This window comes from Babylonia areolata, chromosome 28, assembly GCF_041734735.1.
Source record: "Babylonia areolata isolate BAREFJ2019XMU chromosome 28, ASM4173473v1, whole genome shotgun sequence".
Taxonomy (NCBI): domain Eukaryota; kingdom Metazoa; phylum Mollusca; class Gastropoda; order Neogastropoda; family Buccinidae; genus Babylonia; species Babylonia areolata.
This window is the reverse complement of record NC_134903.1, coordinates 24,798,249-24,821,803: the sequence shown is the minus strand read 5'-3', so window position 1 is coordinate 24,821,803 and position 23,555 is coordinate 24,798,249. Positions and strand designations below refer to the sequence as shown.

Below are 23,555 nucleotides of genomic sequence, written 5' to 3'. Positions count from 1 at the left end.
ATGTCACCGTCATCACACAACACACGTCACTGCCATGTACACCCTGAAAAAACACAGTATGTCACTGTCATCACACAACACACGTCACTGCTGTGGACACCCTGAAAAAACACAGTATGTCACCGTCATCACACAACACACATCACTGCCATGTACACCCTGAAAAAACACAGTATGTCACCGTCATCACACAACACACATCACTGCCATGTACACCCTGAAAAAACACAGTATGTCACCGTCATCACACAACACACGTCACTGCCATGTACACCCTGACAAAACACAGTATGTCACCGTCATCACACAACACACGTCACTGCCATGTACACCCTGAAAAAACACAGTATGTCACCGTCATCACACAACACACATCACTGCCATGAACACCCTGAAAAAACACAGTATGTCACTGTCATCACACAACACACATCACTGCTGTGGACACCCTGAAAAAACACAGTATGTCACTGTCATCACACAACACACATCACTGCTGTGGACACCCTGAAAAAACACAGTATGTCACTGTCATCACACAACACACATCACTGCTGTGGACACCATGAAAAAACACAGTATGTCACTGTCATCACACAACACACATCATTGCTGTGAACACAGTGAAAAATACAACACACACAACACAACTGACATTAGCTGCATCATTTCTCCAAGGCAGCATGTTTCTCACTCAAACCTGTAACATGTGCACCCTTCCTCACCCCCCACACACATACACCTGTCCATTTTTACCTGAACAACCTCTCTTCCCCCACTCACACACATACACCTGTCCATTTTTACCTGAACAGCCTCTCTTCCCCCACTCATACACATACACCTGTCCATTTTTACCTGAACAACCCTCACCTCCCCCACTCACACACATACACCTGTCCATTTTTACCTGAACAACCCTCACCTCCCCCACTCACACACATACACCTGTCCATTTTTACCTGAACAACCCTCACATCCCCCACTCACACACATACACCTGTCCATTTTTACCTGAACAACCTCTCTTCCCCCACTCACACACATACACCTGTCCATTTTTACCTGAACAACCTCTCTTCCCCCACTCACACACATACACCTGTCCATTTTTACCTGAACAACCTCTCTTCCCCCACTCACACACATACACCTGTCCATTTTTACCTGAACAACCCTCACATCCCCCACTCACACACATACACCTGTCTATTTTTATCTGAATAACCCTCAACTTCTCCACTCAGACACATACACCTGTCCATTTTTACCTAACAAACCTAACCTCCCCCAAACAGACACATACACCTGTCCATTTTTACCTAACAAACCTAACCTCCCCCAAACAGACACATACACCTGTCCATTTTTACCTAACAAACCTAACCTCCCCCAAACAGACACATACACCTGTCCATTTTTACCGAACAAACCTAACCTCCCCCAAAACACACACATACACCTGTACATTTTTACCGAACAAACCTAACCTCCCCCAAAACAGACACATACACCTGCATAATTTTACCTGAACAAGTCAGACAAATGTACATATTTACCTGAACACCGCCTCAGCCTCCATCTCTCCCTGTGCAAACAGGTAGGCACCAAAGCGGAAGCAGCCAGCGTAAATGAAGTATTGGAGGGAATTGGAGAAGGCGGAGGCCAGTGCGTAGACCTGCGCGTTACGCAAATTCTTCCTGGGGAAAAAAGGAAGTTCTGACTTGAAGTATAAAAAAAATGTGTGTGTGAATTCATATTACATCTGTGCCACGACCTGCTGGTTTTCCTTCTGATTTGATATCATGCCTTCAGATGATCTTGAACAAAGCTAACACAGTCTTTCTCAAAAAGTTAATAAAAGATCACGCTACCACCCTCTTGCGTCAACTTCATGAGCTGCCCATCCAGCACAGAATTCAGTTCAAAACTGGCATATTGGCTTATCACTACTTCAAATGTTCTCTCCCATCTTACTTGTCTTCTGTCCTTCATACTCAAACCCCTTCCCGTTCTCTCAGGTCTTGATACAAACTTTTTCCAGTCCTTGCAAAAGTCTCTTCAAAGACATATGGTCAAAGGACTTTTCAGTATTAACCACCTTCTGTCTGGATTTCTCTTCCTCTGGATCTCTGTCACACACCAACTCTACCCTCTTTCAAAACAAATATTAAATTCTTCCTGTTCTTCTTCTGCGTTCATGGGCTGCAACTCCCACGTTCACTCATATATACATGAGTGGGCTTTTACGTATATGACCGTTTTTACCCCGCCATGTAGGCAGCCATACTCCGCTTTCGGGGGTATTCTTCCTGTTCAAAATGGCCTTTGCATGTGACAAAGCACAGTCATCTGTCTGTCTCCTCCCACCCTCTACATGTTCCCTGTGCCACACCCCCACCCCACCAACATGTGTAGGGCATTTTGTGTGCCTTTCTTTTCTATGCAATTATTCCTATCAGCAACTGGTAGAATTCTCTTGGTGAATATAGATTTTGCTTTTCTCTTCCATGTCCTTATGTGTTGTCTTGTGTTATATGGCACTATTATATATGTTTCATATGAGGTGCTTAGAGCCCATCATACGAGGTGTTTGCGCCATGTCAGAACTATGTATTATCAAATACTATAAACAGATTATGGGGATGTGTGGGTGGAGGAAGGTGGGGGGTCAGGGGTGGGGGCAGGAGGGGGGAGTGAGTGTTATGGTTACTGTGCACACCAAGTGATTATTTCTGTGTTTTTTTATAACACAACCACATACAGTACAGCTCACTCCAATCCATTCTTCACTTCATCAATGTTAGCATAGGCAAGGAAACACACACACACACACACACACACATACACACACAGAGCACATATGCACAACACACACATGTATGCAAATACACACAAATATACCTTTCTATCCTGAACCCTAGACACCCCAATGCACCGTTTTCAAACAACAAACAAGAACCGTTACTCTTTGTAAACCAAAGGCAGATAACTCCAGCGACTGCTGCTGGTATTTCCTGCCAGCCAGTACACAGGTAAACAAGACAGAGAAATACACCTCAACATTCCACACAGGTAAACAAGACAGACAGAGAAATACACCTCAACATTCCACACAGGTAAACAAGACAGAGAAATACACCTCAACATTCCACACAGGTAAACAAGACAGAGAAATACACCTCAACATTCCACACAGGTAAACAAGACAGAAATACACCTCAACATTCCACACAGGTAAACAAGACAGAGAAATACACCTCAACATTCCACACAGGTAAACAAGACAGACAGAGAAATACACCTCAACATTCCACACAGGTAAACAAGACAGAGAAATACACCTCAACATTCCACACAGGTCAACAAGACAGAGAAATACACCTCAACATTCCACACAGGTCAACAAGATAGAGAAATACACCTCAACATTCCACACAGGTAAACAAGACAGAAATACACCTCAACATTCCACACAGGTAAACAAGACAGACAGAGAAATACACCTCAACATTCCACACAGGTAAACAAGACAGACAGAGAAATACACCTCAACATTCCACACAGGTAAACAAGACAGACAGAGAAATACACCTCAACATTCCACACAGGTAAACAAGACAGACAGAGAAATACACCTCAACATTCCACACAGGTCAACAAGACAGAGAAATATACCTCAACATTCCACACAGGTCAACAAGACAGACAGAGAAATACACCTCAACATTCCACACAGGTGAACAAGACAGACAGAGAAATACACCTCAACATTCCACACAGGTCAACAAGACAGACAGAGAAATACACCTCAACATTCCACACAGGTAAACAAGACAGACAGAGAAATACACCTCAACATTCCACACAGGTCAACAAGACAGACAGAGAAATATACCTCAACATTCCACACAGGTAAACAAGACAGAGAAATACACCTCAACATTCCACACAGGTCAACAAGATAGAGAAATACACCTCAACATTCCACACAGGTCAACAAGACAGACAGAGAAATACACCTCAACATTCCACACAGGTCAACAAGACAGACAGAGAAATACACCTCAACATTCCACACAGGTCAACAAGACAGACAGAGAAATACACCTCAACATTCCACACAGGTCAACAAGACAGACAGAGAAATACACCTCAACATTCCACACAGGTCAACAAGACAGACAGAGAAATACACCTCAACATTCCACACAGGTAAACAAGACAGACAGAGAAATACACCTCAACATTCCACACAGGTAAACAAGACAGACAGAGAAATATACCTCAACATTCCACACAGGTCAACAAGACAGACAGAGAAATACACCTCAACATTCCACACAGGTAAACAAGACAGACAGAGAAATACACCTCAACATTCCACACAGGTAAACAAGACAGAAATACACCTCAACATTCCACACAGGTCAACAAGACAGAAATACACCTCAACATTCCACACAGGTAAACAAGACAGACAGAGAAATACACCTCAACATTCCACACAGGTAAACAAGACAGAAATACACCTCAACATTCCACACAGGTAAACAAGACAGACAGAGAAATATACCTCAACATTCCACACAGGTCAACAAGACAGACAGAGAAATACACCTCAACATTCCACACAGGTAAACAAGACAGACAGAGAAATACACCTCAACATTCCACACAGGTAAACAAGACAGAAATACACCTCAACATTCCACACAGGTAAACAAGACAGACAGAGAAATACACCTCAACATTCCACACAGGTAAACATGGCAGACAGAGAAATACACCTCAACATTCCACACAGGTCAACAAGACAGACAGAGAAATACACCTCAACATTCCACACAGGTAAACAAGACAGAAATACACCTCAACATTCCACACAGGTAAACAAGACAGACAGAGAAATACACCTCAACATTCCACACAGGTAAACAAGACAGACAGAGAAATACACCTCAACATTCCACACAGGTAAACAAGACAGAAATACACCTCAACATTCCACACAGGTCAACAAGACAGAGAAATACACCTCAACATTCCACACAGGTCAACAAGACAGAGAAATACACCTCAACATTCCACACAGGTCAACAAGACAGACAGAGAAATACACCTCAACATTCCAAACAACATATCATGATACCAAAGACATAACAAGAACTACAGACCATAACATGACATCAAAGACAAAGCCAGCACTACAGACTATAACATCCAAGACAAAACCAGCACCACAGACTATAACATCGAAGACAAAGGCAGCACTACAGACAACAACATGAAGACAAAGCCAGCACTACAGACAATAACATGACAACAAAGACAAAGCCAGCACTACAGACAATAACATGACAACAAAGACAAAGCCAGCACTACAGACAATAACATCCAAGACAAAGGTAGCACCACAGACAAAAACATGACAACAAAGACAAAGCCAGCACCACAGACAATAACATTAAAGACAAAGGCAGCACTACAGACTATAACATCCAAGACAAAGGCAACACTACAGACTATAACATCAAAGATAAAGGCAGCACCACAGACAATAACATAACATCAAAGACAAAGGCAGCACCACAGACAATAACATCCAAGACAAAGCCAGCACTAAAGACAATAACATCAAAGACAAAGGCAACACTACAGACTGTAACATCAAAGACAAAGGCAGCACTACAGACTATAATATCAAAGACAAAGCCAGCACTACAGACTATAACAACCAAGACAAAGGAAGCACTACAGACTATAACATCAAAGACAAAGGCAGCACTACAGACTATAACAACCAAGACAAAGCCAGCACTACAGACTATAACATCCAAGACAAAGCCAGCACTACAGACTATAACATCCAAGACAAAGCCAGCACCACAGACTATAACATCCAAGACAAAGCCAGCACTACAGACTATAACATCCAAGACAAAGGCAGCACTACAGACTATAACATCCAAGACAAAGGCAGCACTACAGACTGTAACATCCAAGACAAAGGCAGCACTACAGACTATAACATCCAAGACAAAGCCAGCACTACAGACTATAACATCCAAGACAAAGGCAGCACTACAGACTATAACATCAAGACAAAGGCAGCACTGACTTGTAAGGGACTCTCAGCTGAGTGCAGTATTTGTCGTAGAAGTGTGGTTCTCTGGTCAAGGACTGAACGGTACTGATGTTGTCAATGGCTTCACTGGACGTCTGATCAAACATCACAACACACAGGTTATGGGTACTATGGTATCAACAGGTGATAGTGTGTGTGTGTGCTGTGTGTGTGTGTGTGCTGTGTGTGTGTCTCTGTGTGTGTGTGTGTCTGTGTGTGCTGTGTGTGTGTGTTTGTGCTCTTTGTGTGTGTGTGTGTGTGCTCTGTGTGTTTGTGTGTGTTCTGTGTGTATGTGTGTGCTGTGTGTGTGTGTGTGTGTGTGTGTGTTCTCTGTGTGTGTGTGTGTGCTCTGTGTGTGTGTGTGTGTGTGTGTGTGTGTGTGTGTGCTCTGTGTGTGTGTGTGTGTGTGTGTGCGTGCCTTGTGTGTGTGTGTGTGTTTGTGTGTGTGTGCGTGCGTGCCTTGTGTGTGTGTGTGTGTGTGTGTGTGTGTGTGTTCTGTGTGTGTGTGTGTGTGTTTGTTTGTGTGTGTGTGTGTGTGCGCGTGCGCGTGTATGTGTTCTGTGTGTGTGTGTGTTCTCTGTGTGTGTGCTCTGTGTGTGTGTGTGTGTGTGTGTGTGTGTTCTGTGTGTGTGTGTGTGTGTTTGTTTGTGTGTGTGTGTGTGTGTGTTCTCTGTGTGTGTGCTCTGTGAGTGTGTGTGTGTGTGTGTGTGTGTGTGTGTTCTGTGTGTGTGTGTGTGTTTGTTTGTGTGTGTGTGTTCTGTGTGTGTGTGTGTGTGTGTTTGTGTGTGTGTGTGTGTGTTTGTGTGTGTGTGTGTGTGTGTGTTCTGTGTGTGTGCTGTGTGTGTGTGTGTGTGTGTGTGTGTGTGTGTGTGTTCTGTGTGTGTGTGTGTGTGTGTGTGTGTGTGTGTTCTCTGTGTGTGTTCTCTGTGTGTGTGTGTGTGTGTGTGTGTGTTCTGTGTGTGTGTGTGTGTGTGTGTGTGTGTGTGTGTGTGTTCTGTGTGTGTTCCGGGTGTGTGTGTGTGTGTGTGTGTGTGTGTACCTTTCCAGCCACTTCCAAGTGCTTGGTGTCCTTTTTGTGGCTTCCCATCGTCGCCCTCATCTGTATCGCCGCTGTAACACACACACACATACAGAGCACACACACACACACACACACACACAGAGCACATACACACACCCACACACACAGAGCGCATATTCCTGCAGTGAATGACATGTGGGAGCTTAGCAATGGATATCTAACAGAAATGTATAGTACGCTGTTTTTCACAATAATTTCTTCACAAATTCAAAACGTAGGTTAGGAAATCAACTAAATTTTCAAGTGTAGCATTTGGAAAGAGCAAAACCAGGTATGTTGTAATACAGAGGCTGAACTATGCACTGGTGCAAAAAACTCAGTTAACTCCAGTGGACAATCAACACTGTTTTTGCCTGAAGCGCAACTGAATGCTGTGCCAATTATCTATCCATTCTCTGAGGCGCTCACAAATGTGCATATCAAGCATACATCAATGCAAAAGTACACCACTGAACATGTGTGAACACAGAGACCTAATCATGAAGGTGTGAATCACAGCAATGTGCACCTGGAAACATATAAAGAAGTTTGCATGCACACATCTGTAAGAACATACCTGAGGGTACACACACACACACACACACACACACACACACACACACACACACACACACACACACACACAGAGAAAGACAAACAGATATAACGGATGACAGCAAGTGAGCAACACTTTCAAATTACACAACAGAGAAGTCACAGAACACACATTATGAAAGAAAGAAAAAGCACAAGACAACAGATGCAGTCAAAAAACTACACAAGCAGAACACACTACACAAACTGACAGGAAACTCCAATGAGTGGCAGCGTTGCTATGGCAACCAGAGCCAACTTCCAGCCATAGACCAGGCCGATGACAATGCTGGTTGCCATGCAAGTGACCGCCTGAAGCGCCAGACCAATACGAATCCCTGTAGCCTGCACATGTAAAACAATTCTTCAACAAATAAAACCATTTCTTCTTCTTCTTTTCCTTCTAATTTTCCTCATGCTTTCCATTTATTCTTATTCTGTGCTTGCAGACCAAGGTATCATTTTGACTGTGATGCATTGGTAGCCATTCTTCATAGATAGAACTACATCACTACATCTCTGTCCATACTGACAAGGTACCATTTTAACAGTGGAGGTGTTAATGGCCATACTCCACAGATAGAACTACATCACTACATCTCTGTCCATACTGACAAGGTACCATTTTGACGGTGGAAAAGTTATTGGCCATACTCCCCAGATAGAACTACATCACTACATCTTTCTGTCCATACTAACAAGGTACCGTTTTGACAGTGGAAAAGTTGATGGCCATCTCCACAGATAGAACTACATCACTACATCTCTGTCCATACTGACAAGGTACCGTTTTAACAGTGGAGGTGTTAATGGCCATACTCCACAGACAGAACTACATCACTACATCTCTGTCCATACTGACAAGGTACTGTTTTGACGTTGGAAGTGTTAATGGACATACTCTACAGACAGAACTACATCACTACATCTCTGTCCATACTGGGAAGGTACTGTTTTAACAATGGAGGTGTTAATGGCCATACTCCACAGATAGAACTACATCACTACATCTCTGTCCATACTGACAAGGTACCGTTTTAACAGTGAAAGTGTTAATGGCCATACTCTACAGACAGAACTACATCACTACATCTCTGTCCATACTGACAAGGTACCGTTTTAACAATGGAGGTGTTAATGGCCATACTCCACAGATAGAACTACATGGGCCATACTCCACAGATAGAACTACATCACTACATCTCTGTCCATACTGACAAGGTACCGTTTTAACAGTGGAGGTGTTAATGGCCATACTCCACAGACAGAACATCATCACTACATCTCTGTCCACATGACAAGGTACCGTTTTAACAGTGAAAGTGTTAATGGCCATACTCCACAGATAGAACTACATCACTACATCTCTGTCCATACTGACAAGGTACCGTTTTAACAGTGGAAAAGTTGATGGCCATACTCCACAGACAGAACTACATCACTACATCTCTGTCCATAGTGGGAAGGTACTGTTTTGACAGTGGAAGCGTCAGTGGCCATACTCCATAGATAGAACAACATCACTACATCGCTCTGTGCATGCTGGGAAGGTACTGTTTTGACAGTGGAAGCGTCAGTGGCCATACTCCATAGATCGAACAACATCACTACATCGCTCTGTGCATGCTGGGAAGGTACCGTTTTGACAGTGGAAGCGTCGGTGGCCAGACGAGTGGTGAGAGCGCCAGTGGCGTGATGGGGGTCATCGAAATACGCCACGTCCTGACGCAGCAAGTTCTCAAAGGTCATCAACCGCAAACGTTTTGTCAGACGCTCCCCAGACAGGCCAAGGAAGTAGTTCTGGAACATCATCGTAATCATCAAGGTTGTCATTGACATCGCTAGCGTCATCATTATCATTGTCATCATCAGCATCATAAATATCATATGCATGTGAAAGGTCCCATTAACATAATCTATGAGTACACATCCCAGGAAATAGAACACTGATGTCTAATGGCAAGGTAAAAGCAGTCATATATACGCATTCAGTAAACAAAGTGAACGAAGGAGTTGTAAAATGTGTGTGACAAGTTTATTCCTCTTACAATAATGAAAATCAAACCCTTACCTGCATAATGTGAGAAATGCCTCCTACAATAATGAAAATCAAACCTTCAACCGCATAATGTGAGAAATGCCTCCTACAATAATGAAAATCAAATCCTCACCTGCATAATGTGAGAAATGCCTCCTACAATAATGAAAATCAAACCCTCACCTGCATAATGTGAGAAATGCCTCCTACAATAATGAAAATCAAATCCTCACCTGCATAATGTGAGAAATGCCTCCTACAATAATGAAAATCAAATCCTCACCTGCATAATGTGAGAAATGCCTCCTACAACAATGAAAATTAAATCCTCACCTGCATAATGTGAGAAATGCCTCCTATAACAATGAAAATTAAATCCTCACCTGCATAATGTGAGAAATGCCTCCTACAATAATGAAAATCAAATCCTCACCTGCATAATGTGAGAAATGCCTCCTACAATAATGAAAATCAAATCCTCACCTGCATAATGTGAGAAATGCCTCCTACAATAATGAAAATCATACCCTCAGCTGCATGATGTGAGAAATGCCTCCTACAATATTAAAAATAAAACTCTCGCCTGAATAATGTAAGAAATGTCTCCTTCAATAATGAAATAAACTCTCACCTGCATAATGTGAGAAATGTCTCCTACAATAATTAAAATAAAACTCTCACCTGCAAAAAGTGAGAAACTTCTTAACCAATTATGGGGAAAAAACTCTCACTTTCATAATGCGAGGAACCTCCACAACAATGGAAAAAACCTCACATTCATAATGTGCCATACAGTTCTCACCATCATGATCTGTGTGATACAGTTCTCACCATGATGATCTGTGTGATACAGTTCTCACCATCATGATCTGTGTGATACAGTTCTCACCATCATGATCTGTGTGATACAGTTCTCACCATCATGATCTGTGTGATACAGTTATCACCATCATGATCTGTGCTATACAGTTCTCACCATCATGATCTGTGTGATAAAGTTCTCACCATGATGATCTGTGTGATACAGTTCTCACCATCATGATCTGTGCCATACAGTTCTCACCATCATGATCTGTGTGATAAAGTTCTCACCATCATGATCTGTGCCATACAGTTCTCACCATGATGATCTGTGTGATACAGTTCTCACCATCATGATCTGTGTGATACAGTTCTCACCATGATGATCTGTGTGATACAGTTCTCACCATCATGATCTGTGTGATACAGTTCTCACCATCATGATCTGTGTGATACAGTTCTCACCATCATGATCTGTGCCATACAGTTCTCACCATCATGATCTGTGTGATACAGTTCTCACCATCATGATCTGTGCCATACAGTTCTCACCATCATGATCTGTGTGATACAGTTCTCATTATCATGATCTGTGTGATACAGTTCTCACCATCATGATCTGTGCCATACAGTTCTCACCATCATGATCTGTGTGATACAGTTCTCACCATCATGATCTGTGTGATACAGTTCTCACCATCATGATCTGTGTGATACAGTTCTCACCATCATGATCTGTGTGATACAGTTCTCACCATCATGATCTGTGCCATACAGTTCTCACCATCATGATCTGTGTGATACAGTTCTCATTATCATGATCTGTGCCATACAGTTCTCACCATCATGATCTGTGTGATACAGTTCTCATTATCATGATCTGTGCCATACAGTTCTCACCATCATGATCTGTGTGGTACAGTTCTCACCATCATGATCTGTGCCATACAGTTCTCACCATCATGATCTGTGCCATACAGTTCTCACCATCATGATCTGTGTGATACAGTTCTCACCATCATGATCTGTGCCATACAGTTCTCACCATCATGATCTGTGCCATACAGTTCTCACCATCATGATCTGTGTGATACAGTTCTCACCATCATGATCTGTGCCATACAGTTCTCACCATCATGATCTGTGCCATACAGTTCTCACCATCATGATCTGTGTGATACAGTTCTCATTATCATGATCTGTGTGATACAGTTCTCACCATCATGATCTGTGTGATACAGTTATCACCATCATGATCTGTGTGATACAGTTCTCACTATCATGATCTGTGCCATACAGTTCTCACCATGCTGATCTGTGCCATACAGTTCTCACCATGATGATCTGTGTGATACAGTTCTCACCATGATGATCTGTGTGATACAGTTCTCACTATCATGATCTGTGCCATACAGTTCTCACCATCATGATCTGTGCCATACAGTTCTCACCATCAAGATCTGTGTGATACAGTTCTCACCTTCATGATCTGTGTGATTCAGTTCTCACCATCATGATCTGTGTGATACAGTTCTCACCATCATGATCTGTGTGATACAGTTCTCAGCATCATGATCTGTGCCATACAGTTCTCACCATGATGATCTGTGCCATACGTTCTCACCATCATGATCTGTGTGGTACAGTTCTCACCATCATGATCTGTGTGATACAGTTGGCTACAGCCAGCACAACAAACATCAGACTCCAGAACACAGCCCCCTCCAGCAGCTGATCTCCCTTCTCGCTGTACACCTGCAACAGGTCACACACGGCGCCAGGTGAGGAATATATCACAATAACAACAACCATAATAAAAACAATAATAACAATAATAATTATATCAACAATGATGAAGCAGGTAACAACAATAACAACAATGATCATATCAACAATAATGAAGCAGATAACAACAACGATGATGCTGATACAACAGTCAGATGAAGAAGAAGGAGAAGAAGAAATTTTTTCTATGCTTACATATCTTAAAGTTCTGGTAGCCTTCTTCATGCATAATTCACACACACACACAAACACACCTATGCATGCACACGCACACACACACACTTGCACATATGCACACACACACACACACACACACACACACAGAAGTGCACACACACACAGAAGCGTGCACACACACACACACACAGAAGCGCGCACACACACACACACACACACACACACACACACACACACTTCCAACACCCCAAAATCACACCTCCTTCACACACACCATCCCTCAAACACACTGACACAAAGGTGAATATCCACGGAAACACACACACAACACAAAGATGAACATCCACAGAAAAACACACAACACAAAGATGAACATTCACAGAAACACACACAACACAAAGATAAATATCCACAGAAACACACACACAACACAAAGGTGAACATCCACAGATGCACACACACAACACAAAGATGAACATCCACAGAAACACACACAACACAAAGGTGAACATCCACAGAAACACACACAACACAAAGGTGAACATCCACAGAAACACACACACAACACAAAGATGAACATTCACAGAAACACATACAACACAAAGATGAACACCCACAGAAACGCACACACAACACAAAGATGAACATCCACAGTAACACACACACAACACAAAGATGAACATTCACAGAAACACATACAACACAAAGATGAACACCCACAGAAACACACACACAACACAAAGATGAACATCCACAGTAACACACACACAAAACAAAGATGAACATCCACAGTAACACACACACACAACACAAAGATGAACATCCACAGAAACACACACTGACACAAAGATGAACATCCACAGAAACACACACTGACACAAAGATGACTATCCACAGAAACACACACACACAACACAAAGATGAACATCCACAGAAACACACACTGACACAAAGATGAACATCCACAGAAACACACACTGACACAAAGATGACTATCCACAGAAACACACACACACAACACAAAGATGAACATCCACAGAAACACACACACAACACAAAGATGAACATCCACAGAAACACACACACAAATACAAAGGTGAACATTCACAGAAACACACACTGACACAAAGGTGAACATTCACAGTAACACACAAACACAAAGATGAACATCCACAGAAACACACACACACAACACAAAGATGAACATCCACAGAAACACATACACAACATAAAGACGAACATCCACAGAAACACACACAACACAAAGATGAACATCCACAGAAACACACACACAACACAAAGATGAATATTCACAGAAACACACACACAACACAAAGATGAACATCCACAGAAACACACACACAACACAAAGATGAACATTCACAGAAACACACACTGACACAAAGGTGAACATACACAGAAACACACACAACACAAAGATGAACATCCACAGAAACACACACACAACACAAAGATGAACATCCACAGAAACACACACACAACACAAAGATGAACATCCACAGAAACACACACACAACACAAATATGAACATCTACAGAAACACAAACACAGAGATGAACGTCCACAGTAACACACACATCACAAAGATGAACATCCACAGAAACACACACACACATACAACACAAAGATGAACATTAACAGAAAGACACACAACACAAAGATAAACATAAACAGTTATACACACACAACACGAAGATGAACATCAACATGATACAATCTTCTGCTGATTTATATTAATAAAAAATATATATAAAATAAAATAAAGAAACTAAGCAAGGGTGGAGAAAAAAACAACAAAATAAATGAAAGAGGTAGAGAGAAGGACTGCCACTAACAGCGATAATTTTGCTGAACAGGACGGCATAGGCAGGAATGGTGGCTCCAATCAGCATGGAGTTGAGACAGCCGATCACAATGAAGGGCCACTCCTTGCGGTTGTAGCTCATGATCTCACAGAAACTGGGCTGTGCTTCAGGGGCCTGCTGTAACCACAGTTCATTGGTCGACGGATGAAGTGGTGATGATGATGATGATGATGATGTGCGCATGTGTGTGTGTGGTGTGTGGGCTCAAGGTTGGGTGGAGGTACGGGGGTGATGTAGGGGTGGGCATGTGGTGTGTTTGTGTGTGGTGTGTTTGTGTGTGGTGTGTTATTGTGTGGTGTATGGTTTATATGTGGGGGTGGGGAGCAGTGTGGGGGGTGTAGGGGTGTGTGTGTGGGGTGGGTGGGGGGGATGTAGTGTGTGTTTTGGATGGTGTGTGTTTTTGTGTGGTGTGTGGTTTGAATGTGTGTGTGTGTGGGGGGGGGGGGATGTAGTGTGTGTTTTGGATGGTGTGTGTTTTTGTGTGGTGTGTGGTTTGAATGTGTGTGTGTGTGGGCGGGGGGGGATGTAGTGTGTTTGTGTGTTTGTGTGTGGTGTGGGTGAATGTGTGTGTGTGTGTGTGTGTGTGTGTGTGTGTGTGTGTAGGAGGGGTGGGGGTGTACATGTGGTTGGTGTGTGTGTGTGTGTGTGTGTGTGTGTGTGGAAACCATTATAACAAAATTTGACGCCCAAACAATGGTCAGACACAGGGTTCAACAAGTAGTCAGGTAAGTGATGCTTGGTTTGTCTTCGACTGGTTCCTTTACATCATTCTCTGTTTTGGTTTGTCTTGGACTGGTTCCTTTACATCATTCTCTGTTTTGGTTTGTCTTGGACCGGTTTCTTTACATCATTCTCTGTTTTGGTTTGTCTTAGACTGGTTCCTTTACATCATTCTCTGTTTTGGTTTGTCTTGGACTGGTTCCTTTACATCATTCTCTGTTTTGGTTTGTCTTGGACTGGTTCCTTTACATCATTCTCTGTTTTGGTTTGTCTTGAACTGGTTCCTTTACATCATTCTGTTTTGGTTTGTCTTGAACTGGTTCCTTTACATCATTCTCTGTTTTGGTTTGTCTTTGACTGGTTCCTTTACATCATTCTGTTTTGGTTTGTCTTGGACCGGTTTCTTTACATCATTCTCTGTTTTGGTTTGTCTTGGACTGGTTCCTTTACATCATTCTCTGTTTTGGTTTATCTTGGACTGGTTCCTTTACATCATTCTCTGTTTTGGTTTGTCTTAGACTGGTTCCTTTACATCATTCTCTGTTTTGGTTTGTCTTAGACTGGTTCCTTTACATCATTCTGTTTTGGTTTGTCTTGGACTGGTTCCTTTACATCATTCTGTTTTGGTTTGTCTTGGACTGGTTCCTTTACATCATTCTGTTTTGGTTTGTCTTGGACTGGTTCCTTTACATCATTCTGTTTTGGTTTGTCTTGGACTGGTTCCTTTACATCATTCTCTGTTTTGGTTTGTCTTGGACTGGTTAAGATAAGATAAGATAAGAAGATAAGATAAGAATAACTTTATTATCTCCAACTGGAGAAATTTGGTCAGGTGCATTATCACAACACAGACAAGTAAACAACATGGGGACCATAACTGTAAAAGCCAACAACAGCCCCAACAAATATTACGAAGATACAAATGTAAAAAATATCACATACATCGTTTCATACATACATCCACACACTGCAGGTAATAACTAGTATTCTTAATGTAAAAACAGAAAGAATTAAGAAACATTATTTGAATATAATTATAAACATAGCCTACTATACTGCACATTGATTATAATAGACAGATAAGAGAAGAATAAAGATGAATTGCGGAAAACCACAACCAGATAATCAGCACACACCCGCACCGCACCCCCCACTCCCCCCCCCCACCCCCACACACGCGGATAACTTGATTAAACAAGAGTAATAAACATATGTTCTCAAATAAAAGCATTTCACATATTCGCTTTTAAAAACATTGCAATTAATTATTACATCATAATTATTAAACATCCTTTACATCATTCTCTGTTTTGGTTTGTCTTGGACTGGTTCCTTTACATCATTCTCTGTTTTGGTTTGTCTTGAACTGGTTCCTTTACATCATTCTCTGTTTTGGTTTGTCTTAGACTGGTCCCTTTACATCATTCTGTTTTGGTTTGTCTTGGACTGGTTCCTTTACATCATTCTCTGTTTTGGTTTGTCTTGGACTGGTTCCTTTACATCATTCTCTGTTTTGGTTTGTCTTGGACCGGTTTCTTTACATCATTCTCTGTTTTGGTTTGTCTTGGACTGGTTCCTTTACATCATTCTGTTTTGGTTTGTCTTGGACTGGTTCCTTTACATCATTCTGTTTTGGTTTGTCTTTGACTGGTTCCTTTACATCATTCTGTTTTGGTTTGTCTTGGACTGGTTCCTTTACATCATTCTGTTTTGGTTTGTCTTGGACTGGTTCCTTTACATCATTTTCATGTTTTTGTTGTACACAGACACACAATCACATCATTCACATACCTCTGTTTCTGCTGTACACAGACATACAATCACATCTTTCACATACCCCTGTTTCTGTTGTACACAGACATACAATCACATCATTCACACATACCTCTGTTTCTGTTGTACACAGACATACAATCACATCATTCACATACCTCTGTTTCTGTTGTACACAGACACACAATCACATCATTCACATACCTCTGTTTCTGTTGTACACAGACATACAATCACATCATTCACATACCTCTGTTTGTGATGTACACAGACATACAATCACATACCTCTGTTTCTGTAGTATACAGACATACAATCACATCATTCACATACCTCTGTTACTGTTGTACACAGACATACAATCACATCATTCACATACCTCTGTTTGTGATGTACACAGACATACAATCACATACCTCTGTTTCTGTTGTACACAGACATGCAATCATATCATAACACAGACATCCAATCACATCATAACACAGACATACAATCACATCATAACACAGACATACAATCACATCAATCACATACCTCTGTTTCTGTTGTACACAGACATACAATCACATTATAAAACAGACATACAATCACATCATAACACAGACATACAATCACATCAATCACATACCTCGGTTTCAGTCTTTTCTTTGACTTTCTCCTGTGTGGAAGCAGTGGACACTGTTCGTGTGCGTGACATCTGACCGGATGTTTGCCATATCAGGAAGTCTGACTTGTTGGGAGCCCGTGATCGTTGGAACAGGACCATGGGATCTCCTTCCCCTTCGGCAGCCTCCATCTTGTAATTCTCAGTGTCAGAGAGGATTATTTTGTCCAGCATGGCGGTAACTGGATCAGATAAAAGGTACAGACTGATTATTTTGTCCAGCACAGTGGTAACTGGATCAGATAAAAGGTACAGACTGATTATTTTGTCTAGCACGGCAGTAACTGGATCAGATAAAAATACAGACTGATTATTTTGTCCAGCACGGCAGTAACTGGATCAGATAAAAGGTACAGACTGATTATTTTGTCCAGCATGGCAGTAACTGGATCAGATAAAAGGTATAGACTGATTATTTTGTCCAGCACGGTGGTAACTGGATCAGATAAAAGGTACAGACTGATTATTTTGTCCAGCACGGCAGTAACTGGATCAGATAAAAGGTATAGACTGATTATTTTGTCCAGCACGGCAGTAACTAGATCAGATAAAAGGTACAGACTGATTATTTTGTCCAGCACAGTGGTAACTGGATCAGATAAAAGGTACAGACTGATTATTTTGTCCAGCACAGTGGTAACTGGATCAGATAAAAGGTATAGACTGATTATTTTGTCCAGCATGGCAGTAACTGGATCAGATAAAAGGTACAGACTGATTATTTTGTCCAGCATGGTGGTAACTGGATCAGATAAAAGGTATAGACTGATTATTTTGTCCAGCACGGCAGTAACTGGATCAGATAAAAGGTATAGACTGATTATTTTGTCCATCACTGAAACGATTCAATGGGTATAACTGATTACTTTATGTATCACCGGAAAAGTTAACAGATATTCACTAATTATTTTGTCCAGCACTGATAAGGATAATGAGTATAACTGACTGTCTGTCACTTGAAAAGGTTTGTCCAGCATTAAGGTAACGGGTATAACTGATTATTTTGTCTGTAACCAGAAATGGCAACAATTAACAACTGAAAGCGTTATTTGACAGTGTTTTTTTTTTTTTTTTTTTAACAGTTAGCTAAACTAAATGATTATTCATGTACGAACAATCCCCAACACTTGTCTGGCTCTGAGATGAACACAATGACATCTCTCTGTTGTCAAGTAAGATGTTGACACATGCAGACATCACATATCTGATGTGCTGAACTATCTGGAACCTTTCATCATCATCAGGTGCTTCAAACAGGCAATGAACATTTTATTGTCTGGATTCAACACACACACATACACACACACACAATCACACACATACATACACACACATACACACCACACACACACAATCACACTTTATAACTAAGTTCAGCAAAGATGTCAGACGCATATGTGGAGAACATAATTCTAGCGACCACGTAATATTTGAATGTCAGAATCTAAAATGCTTGTTTTCCAGACTTCACCGAAAGTTCTTTTGAATGTGTTTTTAACAATTCCAATATGTTATTTGTTATTGCAGAAGGTTTGCTGTGTAGTCCTATCGGACATTTGTTATAGTCGTTATAGTTGTTTGATGTTGGCGTTTATAATGTTTCCATTTTTCCCTAGCGTTGTCTCTCTCTATACCCCCTCCACACATACACACAAACTTCTTCCCCCTCCCACAACCCCTACCCCTCTGGGTTTTGTTGTTTTTTTTCTGTCTAATATCACTACAAGTGAAAAGATGTTACACTGAAGACAACACAATCACACAAACATGCTATATACACACAAACTACATGTACACACACACACATGCTGACATGTGCACGTACGTCTAAATCACCTTGTGGTGTACAGACAATAAACCAGCAAGAAGAATACACACACACACAAACACGCATACACACCACACCACACACACACATACTCACCACACACACACACACAAAAGCCCCTTTGTGGAGAAGTGATGTAAAAACACACAGCCCAGAATCCACCTTACTAGAGGTGTCTCCATCTTTGGTCTCCTTGCCGGCGATGTGCTGCAGTTTGACCAGCTGGTGATACAGGCCCCCTTGCTCCATCAGCTCAGAGTGCGTTCCCCTCTCCATTAGCTCCCCTTCCTGCAGCACGTTGATCACGTCCGCATTCTGGATCGTCGACAGTCGGTGAGCCACCACCACCGTCGTGCGGCCTTCACGCGCCTAGAACAGGAGGTAAGGTTGACACATGCTTCTGATTAACACGTGCTGTTGATGGGAGGAAAGACTGACATGTTTCTGATTAACACGTGTTGCTGATGGGAGGAGAGACTGACATGTTTCTGATGGGAGCAGAGACTGACATGTTTCTGATTAAAATGTGTTTCTGATGGGAGGAAAGACTGACATGTTTCTGATTAACACGTGTTTCTGATGGGAAGAGAGGCTGACATGTTTCTGATCAACACATGTTGTTGATGGGAGGAAAGACTGACATGTTTCTGATTAACACGTGTTTCTGATGGTAGGAGAGACTGATATGTTTCTGATCAACACGTGTTTATGATGGAAGGAGAGACTGACATGTTTCTGATTAACATGTGTTGTTGATGGGAGGAGAAACTGACACGTTTCTGATTCACATGTGTTTCTGATGGGAGGAAAGACTGACATGTTTCTGATCAACACGTGTTGCTGATGGGAGGAGAGACTGACATGTTTCTGATTAACACGTGTTGCTGATGGGAGGAAAGACTGACATGTTTCTGATTAACACGTGTTTATGATGGGAGGAGAGACTGACATGTTTCTGATTAACACGTGTTTATGATGGAAGGAGAGACTGACATGTTTCTGATTAAAATGTGTTTCTGATGGGAGGAGAGACTGACACGTTTCTGATTAACACGTGTTGCTGATGGGAGGAGAGACTGACATGTTTCTGATTAACATGTGTTGCTGATGGGAGGAAAGACTGACATGTTTCTGATGGGAGGAGAGACTGACATGTTTCTGATTAACATGTGTTGCTGATGGGAGGAGAGACTGACATGTCTCTGATTAACACGTGTTGCTGATGGGAGGAGAGACTGACATGTTTCTGATTAACACGTGTTGCTGATGGGAGGAGAGACTGACATGTTTCTGATTAACACGTGTTGCTGATGGGAGGAGAGACTGACATGTCTCTGATTAACACGTGTTGCTACTGGGAGGAGAGACTGACATGTTTCTGATTAACACGTGTTGCTGATGGGAGGAGAGACTGACATGTTTCTGATTAACACGTGTTGCTGATGGGAGGAGAGACTGACATGTTTCTGATGGGAGGAGAGACTGACATGTTCATGATGGGAGCCACCACCACTGTCATGCAGTCTTCACGGGCCTGGCAAAAACGAGCATGAAGACTCCATAGCACAATTCACCAGTAATGATCACTGCCTTTGGATCACTAAAGAGAAGATGCAGGAGTTGGTTAACATTGTGAATATTTCAAAGGAGATCCAGATGTTTGTGTCCAGGTGTGAAAACTGTCAAAAAAGCAAATATTTCAAAGGAGATTCAGATGTTTATGTCCACGTGTGACAATTGTAAAGGGAAAAACACTGTAACAACAGAACAGAGGCGTTGTGGTGCACACTGCCCACACCAGGGATATCAGAGAGGTAACTGGGAAGCTGGTGGACGCACAGGTTAAAGTGCAGATATTTCCGGCTGCTGTCTCTCTCTGACTGCCAACACAGTGCTAAATCCTTAACTGGTGATGGAGATGGCGGTGAAGAAAGAGACGGAGAGAGAAGAGAGAGAGAGGGTGGATAGAGAGAGGAGAGAGAGAGTGATGGAGGGGAAGGGGGGAGGCGTAGAAGAAAAGAGAAAGAGGGAGAGATAAAGGAGAGGCGTTTGTCACAGACACTACCCTCTTCCAGGCCATTACTAGTTGTGCCTTGCCCACTTCTGGTAATGCGTAATTACCACTACTGAGCACGACATACACAGGTATCTATCACATGTGTATGTTATGCTCTATACAACCCTCTTTCACATACCTTACACACCAGCCACTTACATTTCATATATGTGTCGCCACAGGTGTGCATATTGTGTTTCATACAACCCTCTTTCACACACCTAACAAACCACTCACCCATATGTAGTCTGGTATTTGTCAAGTGTGTACGTTGCTTTTTATACGACCCTCTTTCCCACACATCACACACAACACACCTGGTCCAACGCATTCTGAATGACCCTCTTTCCCACACCTCACACACAACACACCTTGTCCAACGCATTCTGAACGACCCTCTTTCCCACACATCACACACAACACACCCGGTCCAACGCATTCTGAACGACCCTCTTTCCCACACCTCACACACAACACACCTTGTCCAACGCATTCTGAACGACCGTCTTTCCCACACCTCACACACAACACACCTTGTCCAACGCATTCTGAACGACCCTCTTTCCCACACCTCACACACAACACACCCGGTCCAACGCATTCTGAACGACCCTCTTTCCCACACATCACACACAACACACCTTGTCCAACGCATTCTGAACGACCCTCTTTCCCACACATCACACACAACACACCCGGTCCAACGCATTCTGAACGACCCTCTTTCCCACACCTCACACACAACACACCGGGTCCAACGCATTCTGAACGACCCTCTTTCCCACACCTCACACACAACACACCCGGTCCAACGCATTCTGAACGACCCTCTTTCCCACACATCACACACAACACACCTTGTCCAACGCATTCTGAACGACCCTCTTTCCCACACATCACACACAACACACCGGGTCCAACGCATTCTGAACGACCCTCTTTCCCACACATCACACACAACACACCGGGTCCAACGCATTCTGAACGACCGTCTTTCCCACACCTCACACACAACACACCTTGTCCAACGCATTCTGAACGACCCTCTTTCCCACACCTCACACACAACACACCCGGTCCAACGCATTCTGAACGACCCTCTTTCCCACACATCACACACAACACACCTGGTCCAACGCATTCTGAACGACCCTCTTTCCCACACATCACACACAACACACCTTGTCCAACGCATTCTGAATGACCCTCTTTCCCACACCTCACACACAACACACCTTGTCCAACGCATTCTGAACGACCCTCTTTCCCACACATCACACACAACACACCGGGTCCAACGCATTCTGAACGACCCTCTTTCCCACACATCACACACAACACACCGGGTCCAACGCATTCTGAACGACCCTCTTTCCCACACATCACACACAACACACCTGGTCCAACGCATTCTGAACGACCCTCTTTCCCACACCTCACACACAACACACCTTGTCCAACGCATTCTGAACGACCCTCTCACTCTCCGAGTCCAGAGCCGATGTCGCCTCGTCCAGGAGGAGGATTCTGGGATTGCGCACCAGAGCGCGAGCAATGGCCACCCGCTGTTTCTGTCCCCCTGACAACTGTGCTCCGCGCTCTCCCACCAGTGTGTCGTATCCCTATACACACAGCAGGCAGGGGCAGTTCACACTGCTGTGCATCATACTGTCAGTCTTCTGGTTCTTCAACTGTTAACTTCTGTCACACGTCTTTGACACTGGTTCTTCAACAGTCAATTTCTGTAACACGTTTCTGACACTGGTTCTTCAAACATTAATTTCTGTCACACGTCTGACACTGGTCCTTCAACTGTTAACTTCTGTCACACGTCCTTGACACTGGTTCTTCAACAGTCAATTTCTGTCACACGTCTGACACTGGTTCTTCAAACATTAATTTCTGTCACACGTCTGACACTGGTCCTTCAACTGTTAACTTCTGTCACACAACTTTGACACTGGTTCTTCAACTGTTAACTTCTGTCACACGTCTGACACTGGTTCTTCAACTGTTAACTTCTGTCACACGTCTGACACTGGTTCT

The 23,555-nt window shown here is 42.7% G+C and overlaps 1 protein-coding gene across 4 annotated transcripts in view; it reads right to left on the bottom strand.

Moving 5' to 3' along the window:
* Nucleotides 1-23,555, bottom strand: part of LOC143301940 (ATP-dependent translocase ABCB1-like) — an 80,989-nt gene that overhangs the window by 12,067 nt on the left and 45,367 nt on the right. For 3 of the 4 annotated variants that reach the window (XM_076616397.1, XM_076616394.1, XM_076616398.1), the window contains 10 exons: nt 22,961-23,131; nt 19,621-19,822; nt 17,590-17,807; nt 14,439-14,585; nt 12,274-12,375; nt 9,420-9,581; nt 7,994-8,126; nt 7,167-7,237; nt 6,122-6,222; nt 1,560-1,700 (listed from right to left, as the gene is read on the bottom strand). In XM_076616397.1, coding sequence (XP_076472512.1) covers nt 1,560-1,700; nt 6,122-6,222; nt 7,167-7,237; nt 7,994-8,126; nt 9,420-9,581; nt 12,274-12,375; nt 14,439-14,585; nt 17,590-17,807; nt 19,621-19,822; nt 22,961-23,131 — 1,448 coding nt within the window. The remainder of the gene's footprint in view (nt 1-1,559; nt 1,701-6,121; nt 6,223-7,166; nt 7,238-7,993; nt 8,127-9,419; nt 9,582-12,273; nt 12,376-14,438; nt 14,586-17,589; nt 17,808-19,620; nt 19,823-22,960; nt 23,132-23,555) is intronic. The other variant, XM_076616395.1, reaches the window with a different exon arrangement.